The sequence below is a fragment of the Taeniopygia guttata genome, chromosome 5, assembly GCF_048771995.1.
Source record: "Taeniopygia guttata chromosome 5, bTaeGut7.mat, whole genome shotgun sequence".
In the NCBI taxonomy this organism is placed as follows: domain Eukaryota; kingdom Metazoa; phylum Chordata; class Aves; order Passeriformes; family Estrildidae; genus Taeniopygia; species Taeniopygia guttata.
In genome coordinates this window covers 4,454,615-4,467,357 of record NC_133030.1, presented here as the reverse complement: position 1 = coordinate 4,467,357, position 12,743 = coordinate 4,454,615, and the positions used below count along the sequence as shown (strand labels likewise).

Sequence of the window (12,743 nt, the reverse complement as noted above, 5' to 3'; positions counted from 1 at the left end):
AACTAGTTCACAAATATCACCCAAAGCTGCTTCCTATATGGAAAAAGCCAGGGAAGTTTTCGGCACGCTGGTGCATTCTCGGAATCTGAGGTATTGATGATCCCGAGATTGTAGAATGTTTTTCTGCCCTGTTGCCAAAGCAGAAGCCATAATTCGTCTGTGCTGTTTTCAAGGTTGTTTATTCTGTTTATCTCTAACATGTTCTGCTGCCCTGCCGCAGCTCTGTCCTGCAGGGCAGCGTGTGGAGCTCTGCCCTCAGTGGGATGTTACAAACATTAAATACCACAAACTACCTGTGTTGGATTTACAATAACGTGCCAATATCTGTCACCTACGTTGGACAGTGTGTTCCCAGCCTGAACCAACAGAAAAATGCCAACACTGCAGTGAAACATGGAGGGCATGAAGAAGGAGAGAAAGGACAAGACACACCCAATTTCCTCCATCTTGTCCCCTTTGAACCCCTTATCTAGAATCCTAAAATTTTACTTTTGCACCTGTGCCACACTTAATTATTACTTATATCAAACACTCAGAGCTTGTAATTCATCCTGTAAGATTGAAAACTCTTTTCCATGGACAGAGATCACAGACAGTGTCTCTGGGGGCTCTGTCCAGGGGGGTTCCTGACCCCTGCCAGGGTCCCAGACCTGCCAGGGCAGCCAGAGGGAAGCCCTGGATTCCCACAGTGCATGAATTGAGGAACAGAATTAAGGATAAATAAGAGCAGTGAGAGGGAGAAAAATAAAAATGGAAAACCATTTTTTGACCAAGAGCAAGCACATTGAGGATCCACAAAAAACAGAGAATGAAGTTTGGCAGGATGTTTTTTCCACATTATATCACGCCGGGAGATGACATGGAATCATGACGTAAACTTTGAAGTGAGAGCAGGCTGAATTTTCCAACTTTTGACATGACAGACCTCCATAAAAAATACTATTATGCATTTTATAATGGCTGTGAAGAAGCACATTCAGAAGGGTTTCTATGCTATGTTTATCATGGCACATTGTAATGCACTTTGGTACTACTATCACACCCTATTATCCATTACATACATAACCAAGGACTACGCAAAAAATAAAATATTCATGACTTTTAGTCAATCTTGATTAGTAAGATGGTTGTGCTGAGTATAATAATAGAAAAAAAATGTTTATCCTTAGGAGTCATTATCCAATACTTGCACAGCTCTAATCTAAATTCCAAAAAGGACAAGCCACTATAGAAAATGAAAAATTAACCACAGTTAAAGGCTATTGAAAATTTTGTCTGCTTGTGAAGCTTAGATCATATTTTTAAGTGGAATCAAAAAGCAGGAACAACATGTCAAAATATGATTTTAAAAAAATATTGTTTAAAAAGCCAAAAAATCAAATACTACCTGCAAAGTGAAGGGTTAGGGGAACACCTGCAGAGCATTTGAAAGCACAAATACCAAGATTTATTCTTTTTGATGCTACTGAAAGCTAAGAACTGCCACAGAGAGAGAGTAAGAATTGACTGGAAAAACATGTGGAGGATGCTGCAAAAACATTCACAGGCATCTCTGTGAAAGTGTCTGCCTAAGAAATCTCCTGCACTCAGATTTTTGTCAAGTTTCTTGGGGTTGTATAAAATCAGGAATTATGATCGGGACAACACACTTTAATTAGCATTAATTTTTAAGATGTAATATATTCAAGATGATGTACTGAGACTTCAGAGCAGGAGATCCCCTCTCCGTCTTTCTGTGAACAATATGCAAACCTGCTCTATGCCAAAGCCTGCCAAGCAGCCACAGCAGCCAGTTCCAGATGGGATTGTTCACGTTGGTAACAGAAACATCAGACACAGGTGTTGCTTTAGCACTGAAGTTGGAGTGGAAAAATTAATGGCTTGTTTGAGATCGAGAACTCGCCAGAGCAGAACAATGGAAAAGTTTCCATTTTAAAGTTTCCATTTTAAAGTCTTAATTTGGAGAGAAGGGAAAGAAGGTAGCAAGGAAAAAAGTGCTATCCTCAGCTCCTCCATGGCAAATACTACCAAAACCAAATCCTGGACTTCTGGGACAAGACCATAAATAAGGAATGCCATTACTGGGACCTCTTGCACTACACTGGCCAAAAAAGCCTCACCTGCAGGTCCTGTGCAGAGCCTACAACCCTGGCTCAGGATTAAAATATATTCCAGTGATGGAAAATCCATCTTATGCTCAGGTAACCTGCTCTCAAGGTTAGTCACAGTGGTAAAGTCTTTTCCCAAACCATTTCCTTGCCATGAATTTCCTTAGCTTCCATGTTAGGAGGGATTTCATATTTTGATACTTTGGTGTTTGCTTTCTTTTTTCATTTATTTGTTGGGTTGTGGCTTTTTCTAGATTAAAGAGGGATCAGCTATCAGAAATCTTTTCACTACTTAAGCTGAGTTCACCTCCTAACCTCATTTTTTTTCTTTTTTTTTTCTTTTTCTTTTTCTCTTTTTTTTCTTTTTTTTTTTTTTTTTTTTTTTTTTTTGCAGAGGGGAAAAGGATAAAGTGAATAGCTTAAGTCCTAAGCTGCTTAAGAGTTTCTAAGCCCCTTTAGGGTAGGGGATGTTTTCTGAAAACTGAACTCTTGCAGGTTTGGTTTTTTTTTTTAATCTAACCTTCAAGTTTTCACATACTTTCTGAAATACAGGTGACAAAATCAGACATAGTGCTTCACTAACTGCTCCCAGGAAATAGCAAACAGGACTATTTTTCTGTACAGGATTGCAGTAAACTAAGTGCTCTGCTCCTCCAAGGATTTAATTGACTTTCAGCTCAGATCCCTTTTACTGTGTCCTCATCTTTAGTCACTTCTTGTAGGTCTCACTCATTTGGGCTTGGATAATGAGGATAAACTTTGGGCCAAGTGCAGATAAGTTATGCAGGAACCACCAACCCTGCTCTGACACCTCCCCTGAAGAGCCACCAGGAAACTCAAGAGCATCCTGAAAAAGGAGTTTTGTCCTCTCTCCTGCAGAGTGCTGGAGAGCCCAGAGCCAGGATCCTGGGAAGGAAATTCCTGCCTGACTTGGTGAAACAGCCATGGTTATGGTACAGCACCACCAGGATCAGGAGGCCATCACAGAGTGTTTCAGATTGGTATTTTGAAAAATTAGTCCTTTGAGAGTTTTGTTGTTGGTGCTTGGTACAAAGCAAAGACAGAAAGATTGCTCTTAATACATGACAGATCTACAGATAAAAACTAGATGCTGCTGCTCTGGGCAACCTAGCACACCCTGAGAGCATGTGTGATGTGTTATTTATTATCCTGATGCATGCAGGGGTGTGTGGGAGGATGGAAAGGCTCCATGGTGGATGCACTGCCATTGGATTGGCATTTTGAAAAATCAGCCCTTTGAGAGTTTTTTGTTGGTGCATCAGGGTTTGCTGTAACAGTGCATTGCACAGAGTGTGAGACAGGACACCAAAAAAAGCTGCTACTAATGCAGAAGAGTGTAACATATTTGAGAAAGCATTGGATAAACATCACTGTTTATGTGTGGGAGGCACAAACTCCATGGGACAGTCCTGCTGCCACAGTTAGCCAACCCAAGCACGTAAAAAATGGAGAGCTGCTAAACAGGAAAGAAAGAGAGAAGCAACAAACTAATCAAACACACAACACCACAAAAAAAAAAAATTGAAAAACGTATCAAACTCATCTATCAGCAAATTTGTAGGTTATTTCTTTAGCCAACACAAAGCTCTTGAGACAGACAATTCCCTACTTACTTACACGTTCAGAGGTTGCCAGGCTGGCCACTGTGCCTTGGCCTTGATGACTGTTAGAACTTCATCACTCTGTGAAAAGAGACAAAGGACATTTTTACAACAGGAGCAATATGTTTTATGGCAGAAAAAAGTGCAAGGCACGAGATCAAACTGTGACTACAATCTTTGAACGCCAGCAGCAGTGGTTTGGCATCATGAGGGAAAGCTTCCAGCAGGAATTCCCAAGCTTGATACAGAGCAAGGACGGAAAAATTGCTCTTAATATATGACAGATCTACAGATAAAAACTGGAGGCTTCCGCTCTGGGCAGCCTAGGACACCCTGTGAGCATGTGTGATGTGTTATTTATTATCCTGATGTGTGAAGGGATGTGTGGAAGGATGGAAAGGCTCCATGGTGGATGCACTGTGCTGGTAGCACATTGTCTTTGCTCACAAAGCACTGTACAAAGATAATTTCCTAAAGTCTGCTGTAATCCTTGCATCAGCACTTTTCAACTTTATATTGCTACAATAAACTCAGGACAAAGGTTGGAGACCATTAACAAGGCTCAGGTTCCCCAAAGACATCCATCACACTTATTTAGAAGCATTTTCCCTATCCCCCTTAGGAATCCACACCAGTAATTCACCTGGAGGGACACAAGTTCACAGTTCACTCCCATGATTTCTAGTGTCTTTTAAAAATATTTCCTAATTAGGCCAAGAAACCCACTTCATATATTACCTGTAATTGGCACTTCCAGCAGAGCTGACCTGTCAGTTTAGAGATAACAGGGCCATTTCTTGCTTGATACCAACACTTCTGACACCCCAGACCAGCCCTAGTCCATCCACAGCCCAGCTCAAAGGAAAGCAGCTCCTGCTGGTTGTCTCTACCCCTCTCAATATTTCCTGAGTCCCTCTCTTCACCAAAGCAAGGGCATTGCAGAGGTGATGGGCTCTCTCTGATACAGGAGGCTTTCAGCCTCAGTTGTATAAATGTAGCATGAGCATCTCTTTCAGGATGGAAAAACCACTTTTTGGGAATCACTTTATAAATGCAGATACCTAGAAAAATCCTATACTACCTGAAATATCCTGAGCTAAGACAGCTGAAAATCCAACTCTACAAAGTCAAGTATAAAGATATTTTGCCAAGCTCCCACACTACAGATACAGGTAGAAAAAAGAGAATTTTGTGCTGGCAGGGAGCAATCAAAGAGCAGGCAGCAGGGCTGTGCCAGCAGGCAGACCCTCTGGGGCAGGAACACCCTGGGTGAGCATCACCAGCCCAACACTCTCCATGCAGGAGAGATTCAGCACATCCAGGTTCATCTTGGGCAGCTTTCCTCTCACCTCCACACTTTCAGAAGTAGAGAGACACTTTTGCACTCCAAGTGGTTTAAAAAGTATCTGATGAAACTGATTAAGTTAAAGGTTTGAAGTGAAAAGACATTATCTGTCTCTGACAATTAATTTTCGATTTTCCTTGTTTCAATATCCTAAAACTTTCCAGCGAGGCATATCTTCTTTCACTTGCCTTGAGATTTGCATTCAAAATTGCACACGCTGCATTTTACATCCCAGCAAAGGTCTATCATGAGCATAGATGGTTACATTTATTAAAGTCATGAACTGTTTATCCGATAGCAGGCAGCAATTATGTCACTAGTATCAGAATCAGTCATGTCTAAAATCATTTCAACACATGCTATTCTAATTAAAAATTAACAGCAAGAGCAAATGAACAATATGACTAACAGCTCAGGAGTAAGTGCAGAGGGAAGGAAATAAGGAGCAGTGCATGGTGCATTCAGACAACCCTGAAATTTTTAGGGAGGCGAAAATTCAGATGCTAACACTGAGTTTAGGGACATCTGAATCAAAAAAATTAAAAAAAAAAGGTAGAATCTGGTGTTTGGTTGAGGCTGGAATGAAAATACACATTTTTCATACCTAGAGCTCCTTGACAGTTACATAGAATTAAGATACAACTTAAGCTGTTGCTATTCCAGACTGATATTCTGATTATGCAGGGGTCTCTGTCATGCACATTCCCAATAAGAAATGTTCCTAGTGAGGTCTGCCTGCCAGGCTTGGGGATACCAGCCCCACTTGCCCACGTGTGGCCACTGTCCTGTATCTCCCCAGAATCCTGCAGGGATCTTCAGGCCAGGGAGCCCCTCCAAAAGCAGTGATCTTCCTCTTCCTCTGCCTCCTGACCCCCCAGCTGACCCCCACAATTTTGAGGACAAACATGACAAATTTAAGCAGCCCGGGGAAACGGATATTATCCAGGAATTCACAGCCTGGTGAACAACCCATGGGTGGAGAGCAATCTATGGAAAAGATGCTGTGCTTGGATTTGCTGGCCAATCTCTTCAGCTATAATTATTAGCAGATGGTAGAAGCTGAGAGGACATGAAATGCCTGGAGAGAAACCCACAAATTAGTATTTATTACTAATTTGATGTAACCCAGCTGACGCAACCCAACTGCCTTGAATAAACCAACTGCACAGACAGCAGAGGCAAAAAGCACCAATTTTTTTTTTACTATAATAAAAATATCATTTTATTAACATTTTCTTAGTGCTTGCTGTCCTACATCTGTACCTGTTTTACTCTTCTCTTCATATCCCCAAAATTTTGCTTTAATTGAAGTAATTTAAGTAAACAAAGTCTCAAATTTCCACCAAAATATGGAAATGAGAACTGGGATTTTTTCACTGTGGTATGTTGCGAGTTGTCATCAATTTTGTATTTGTCTCAGAAGAAATTATTCAAAGTAATGAAACTCTTACATTTTGGCAAAGAAAATGTGATTGTTTGCAAAATGATGGAGTGTCAAAATGTTTCACTGTCAGAAGTTAAAGGGAAGGGCACCAATGCTCCTGCTTGGAGCTGATGAAAATCCCTCAAGTGTGGTTGGACACAATCATTGGAAAAACTTGATTTTTTTCCTCCTGAAGCTGCTTCTGCAATTCCAGTTATATGTGCAATTATAGCTATATTCCAGTTTCCATTTGAAGTAGAATGGCTCCTTCTCTGGAGGCTTACAACTTGGTCAACAAGTCCAGTGGAGCCAAAGTGGTTTCCAGATTGACTTCAATTTTATTTGGATTGTGACCTAAATTAAAACATTCAAAAAATTGCAAGCAACACTCTTTTTCTCCACATCCACTTTCTACACTGGGGCTGTTTGACTCAATAGCTGTCCCCTATGAAAGCACTACTCTCCAAAAAGTCCTAATGGCATGATTTTAAAAGGCTGATAATGTCATTCTGATACTGACAGCTTTACTGTTACTCTGAAGTTGGTAAAAAATTAATCCTTTGCTTTCCATCCATTTGTTCCTGCAATGTATAAATGAATGCTCATGCAGAATAAAATAATTAAATGGCAACACACAGAACCCTGTGGTATAAAACCACTGCTAAGTAAAAACCTTTTACCGTGCACCTACAAAAGAATAAAAACGTTTCCTCACTTCAAGAACAGAAAGTGGGACATCGCTCAAAAAGGCAGCATTAAAGATAGAACTTTATTTGAAGTCTTTCCCAGCCAAGGGGACTTAAAACAACACTTTTGAAGGGTAAAATCCATTTTAAAAAACAATGAAAGCTTTCAGCAAGTTTTAAGTATGATCTGAATATCTTTGGAGTGAAAGAGAGATTAGTAGGATCTAGAAAGCCCTGTAAGTTATTCCATGTGCTCCTGCTACTTTTTGGTAACCAGCGTGATTAGCATCTATTTCATACCATTTCCAAGCTATTTTTATAGGGTTTATTACTATTTTTATTTTAGGTCTGCCAAATAATGTTAGAAGCTATCAGCGTGCAGATCACTTAGCACTTTGCAATAATGATATGATTCGGTTCAGCAAAACAAATTAATGTGTTATCTGACATCAGAGTCAGACCCAATGAACTGTGGGAATGAAAAACACCTGGTTTGGGCCAGAGCTCAATTTCACTCATTTCATACTGCTGCTGCTTGGCATTCATTCCATTGTTTTAGAACAGAGAGCATTTAATTCCTTCCACAACACTCCTTACACTATCTGAATGCCTTTATATCCACAGTGAATTCATTTTCACAAAACCCTCAAAAAGCAGAAAAAGTAACATTATCTTCAGCTCCCAGATGATGAATTGAATGTCTTCTGGAAACAAACCTACATATCTGAGTTCTAAGATAGCATCTTCCCCTGCAGGATCATCCTTCCCCTCAAAAATAATTTCTTATTAAAGGAGAAAGAGATAAAGTGAGCATGAAAAAGTGTATTAAACAGTTCTTTGGGGAACCAAATGCTATAAAAAATAGAATGATGTAGTGCTTTGGAGGAATTGTTGGGTGCTCTTAAATTCTGATCAGTCTTCTATGATTGGTATAAATTGTCCTTATTCCACCTCCACTGTGTGCAGACACACAGAAATCACAGAGCAGATTAAAAACCCAATCCTGCCTTTACAGTATTATCTAATGTAAAATATCTGGTTAATTAATGCCTAACAAATTAAGGACTTCCATGGCATGATACTCAAAGTATGGCATGTTTCCTCCTGTTGATAAAATCAGTAGAAAACTTTCCTACTTCAGTTTTGCAGATGTATTTGAATGAAAAGGGACACTGTTATAGGCATATTTCTGAACTTTGTAAAAACTACAAAAGAAAAGGGAAGTAGGTGTCTTTTCTTTGCTAACAACGTATTTCTGTAACAAAAGCAGTGCTGAGATGCAGTACAACATGCAGAGATGTTTCTAGGAAAATATGTACAACTACTGTTTTTTTCCAGTTCTTAAGCAGGAGCATTTTTGAAAAGGTTAAGCTTTTAGTCACAAATTGCTTCATTTGAGAGGGAAAAATACCCATAATTAAAGACAAATACTTATTTTTATCATTTGATGACAACTAAATTCTGTTTAAATCTATGACTGACTTAAATTCAGGCAGTTTATACTCAAAGCCAGTAGCACAGGTTTGGAATTATCATAAGCAAGAGCAAAAATGCATTTCAGCCAGTGGAATTATACCAGGATTGTGTTTGCCCATTTTACTTTGACTTCTCTATGTTTATGACAGCAATTTTGTGGCAGCTGAGAAAACCACACATATTGTAAGATATATAAATGTGCCTGAATGGAATTCATTTTTTGATCATAGTACCTACAAATTCAATATCTCCCTGTACAAATAGCCATTTCTTTAATTAAAAAGTCTTGTTTATTTTCTTTGAAAAATAGGTAATGTCATTTCAGGGAATACAAAATCTTGAGTTCTTCAGCTCACCAATTATAAAAGTCTGGGGGAATTTCCAGGCTTTTAATAATAACAAGTCAATTACTAAAAACTACTTTTGGGCTTGAGATAGATAAACAGATACTGCTGGGGTGAAACTGAAAAAAAAGAGCAGGAAAGCTGAGCTTTTAAATCCATTTCTGAACTGTTGCTGCCTGAAAACATCCCTGCTTCAGGACAGCAAATAACCCAGCACCTCAGACAGTCCCAGCTTAACTGCTGTGCTGTACAGGAAAGCTTTCCTAAACTGGATACTTGGCAATTTTGTATTCACTTCCACAAAGAAAAACCTCTCAGTCAGATAATCAGGCTGAGAATTTCCCCCAAACGCAGGTATTGCCCATATTTCACAGAAAATACAGAAATATGTGTCAAAGCTTCACCGTTTCAGGGTGGTGATTGCACAGATGTCAGCTGACATGGCGTGTTTTAAAATAAGCTTTCTAAGGGTGTTACAGGAATTAGAGCTCCTGACTTAAAAAAAAAAATAAATTACTGGGGTGGGATGCAAAAAGAAGTGTGCTCATTGTTAATCAAAGTTCATATCACAAAAGCACGGGCGCACTTTGCATTAACCTCCTGCATTACCTGTCCCACAGGGTTTCCTTTCACTGGGGTGGAGGTTTCAGGAGATGAATGTGGGCTGGAATTGATAACAGAGCTGTTGCTAATGGTAACATTGAAATTCAGATGAACTGGTTTATTTCCATGAGGGTGCAGTTACATAATCCGGGGTGCTCCCAATAAAGCAATAATTCATGTTTTGCACAGTATAAAGCTTAGCAGTGTGTGTTGATGAGCCCCAGGTATGCTCTGAGGATCTGAGCTCTCATTTTCTCTGCCTGAGCAGATTCCTTAGAAAAGAGTCTCCCTCAGGAATCCAGTTCTTGATTGTATGTTGATTTTCTACTGCACACTTTGCTTCGTTCTACATCGAATACTTTGCTGTCTCTAGCACTACAGAAACGTTCTGGGGGCCTAAATTACTTTGCCAAACCCACGGGAAAATCTTTTTACCACAGTTCACAATGCCTACTTTTCAAAGCAGGGGATCAAACAGGATTTTGGAGCTGACCTCAGTGGTGCAACTCCCACCTTCTGCTTAATAGGTTTATACAACACACACCCTTTTGACCTCCTCCTGTCTTAACTTTCCCAATTGCATCGATCCTTTAGGCTAACCTAGCCTTTCAACCTAAGTGCTATAAATCTACTGCTATTTTAAACTCTCAAAAGATTGGACATCAGAAAAGAAATGGGGGGAAAAAGCCCTTGACACCAATCCAACACATTCTGTGTGCAAGAAGGCAGCTGTATGCAACTGAGTGGCAAGACAAAACCTGCATTCACTGGAGATAAATACAAAACTGGTTTAAATCACTAGGTTCACTCATCAGATTCATATCCAGGTAATCACAGCATTTCTGTGCTCAGGCTCCTTGAAATAGTTTCAAAACTGTCAGGGATGAAAGCATTGAGACAGGTACTTGGGCGTGGTAGGAATAAGTGAAATTCAATAAATATCCTGCTCAAATATCAGCAGGAAACCCCAGAAGAAGGCTGGGTCTGCTCTGAGAGGCAGCCCAGGGAACGGGGGCACAGAACAATTCTGTCATCTGCTAAATGCTGGCAGTGAGACTCCAGGTGTCACAATTTTTCTTCCTGATGCTTTGCTCACACATTAGCCAAAGGTAGGAGCTTGAGCAGAGGAGAAATAATTATTTGGATAATAACAAGGGCTTTTAAATAAGACCAGCAAATTAGCTCAGGAGGTGAGCTTTCCTGACCCTTGATAGCACTTTGACAAATCAATTGCAGGTGCTTTATTCCATTCAGGATCTACAATAAAATTTTCTAAATGTGCTTTAGCTGCTTTACAGAGGCAATCACAACAGCTTAATTTCCCTTCAGTAAAGATAACGTGTCTAAGCTGCCCTTCACCATTTCTTAAAAAAAAAAAAAAAAAAAAAACACCAAACCAAAACTCACCAAAAAGCCCAAAATAAATATAGCTTTTTAGCAAATTAAGGAATTGAGGCTCTCTAATGAATTATATATTCTGTAGGCTGGAAATCAATATTCTTTTAGGGAAATCAACTTTCCATCCCCTCCCAGCCCCCAACACGTCCAGCAGTGATGTGACAGGGACCTGACCTTCCTCTGGCACAGCACAGCCTCACGGTTCATGCTTTGACATTAACCTGCTTCAGAGTTTAATGGCCAAAACACCTGGCTCTGGGATTTGGGCTAAAGTCATCTACATCTCTGCCAGGACTCAGGAGAGCAGGGTTGTAAGAGGAATGTCCGGGATTTCTCTGAGAAGTGGAGATGTTGCCATTTTTCCTGTCAGGGGCTGCCTTTACCCTTTCCTTTCCTTGCAGCTCCTTTCCCCTTGACAAGCAGCTCTGCCTGCCCTGTGTGACTCCAAGGCTGCCTCTGCATTCCCCACAGAGAGCAGCTCCAGTCTGACAGCCCTGATCCTGCTGGTGGATTTAATTCTGCCTCAGCTTTGCTTCTGCACCCCTGTAAGTGAGGACAGACAGACAGACAGAAGAGACTGCACTGCCCAGCCTGCAGGCAGGACTGGTTTTAGGGCAGTGGGTGTCGGAATCTGTGGTATTGATGATCCCGAGATTGTAGAAAGTCTCTGTCTTTCAGCCCTTCTGCCAAAGAAGAAGTCATAATTCATCTGTGCTGGTTTTCAAGGTTGTTTATTCTTGCTTATTGTCGTGGTTTGACATGGAAAAATAATTTTTTTGGAAAGAAGAGGTCAATCCAGTCAGGGGTCAGGTTTGGATACTGACACTTGGGGTGACCAATTGAAGGTGGACACGCCTCTGAGAACACAGAGGGGTTAAAAGCGGAATTCCCGGGAGAACTCGTTCTCTTTGGTTCCGGTCATCGGAGGGTGCAGACCTCCCCTGCCCAGCCCGGGTTGGGTTGGGGAGGGGACCCATGTGGCCTGGGGAGGTAGGCCAGGGGGTGAAGGGTCTGGAACTGAGCTGGGCCAGTTCCTGCGGATGGAAGGGTGGAGAACATCTGAGAGGTCTTTGCTCACCCCCTGCCCCGGACCTAGAGACGGAGTCCTGGGCTGAGATTTCAGCTGTCCGGGGAGTCCAGGACTTTTAACCCTTTTCTGTGAAATGAAGGTTTTGTGAAATATTACTCCTCCTCAATTTGAAGGAAAGAGAGACAGCCGGGGACTTTGGATATTAGGGAAAAAAGGTTGGGGGGGAGATGATGGCGTGGCTTTGGCTGGACTCTTCTTGTCAGCTATAGACTGAACCAATCCTTACTCCAAGAGAGACTGTATTTTAGGGGGATGCAATGGTGAGCCTTTGTTATTCACGTGGTTGTTTTGAAGTCTTGTGTACACTGGCCTATTTATATGCTCATTTCTAAAGCTGATGTTCTGAAATAAGATTTAAATTTCAGAGCTTAGCTGTTAACCATGTTATTATAAAATGACACAATGCATTCTTATGCCACGAAACAGGCATTTTAAATATTGCATGGCTTATTCAGTCCCAAAAAAGCCACAGTAACTGCATGTTTAATCAACCTTGGTTGTTCTCATTCCCATAGTAAAGTACATAGTTCTGTTGTGATCATCTCATTTGTGTTCCTTTAGATCCCTAATAAACTATTTTCTAGTAACTCTGTGATCAGGATTGTCCAGTGTCAGAATTGCTCTCAGTTCTCTTAAATCAGGAATACC

At 40.7% G+C, this 12,743-nt stretch overlaps 1 protein-coding gene across 1 annotated transcript in view; it reads right to left on the bottom strand.

The window, feature by feature from the left end:
- Positions 1-12,743, bottom strand: part of SPON1 (spondin 1) — a 187,873-nt gene that overhangs the window by 30,346 nt on the left and 144,784 nt on the right. The window contains exon 7 of the mRNA XM_002196305.7: positions 3,747-3,811. Coding sequence (XP_002196341.1) covers positions 3,747-3,811 — 65 coding nt within the window. The remainder of the gene's footprint in view (positions 1-3,746; positions 3,812-12,743) is intronic.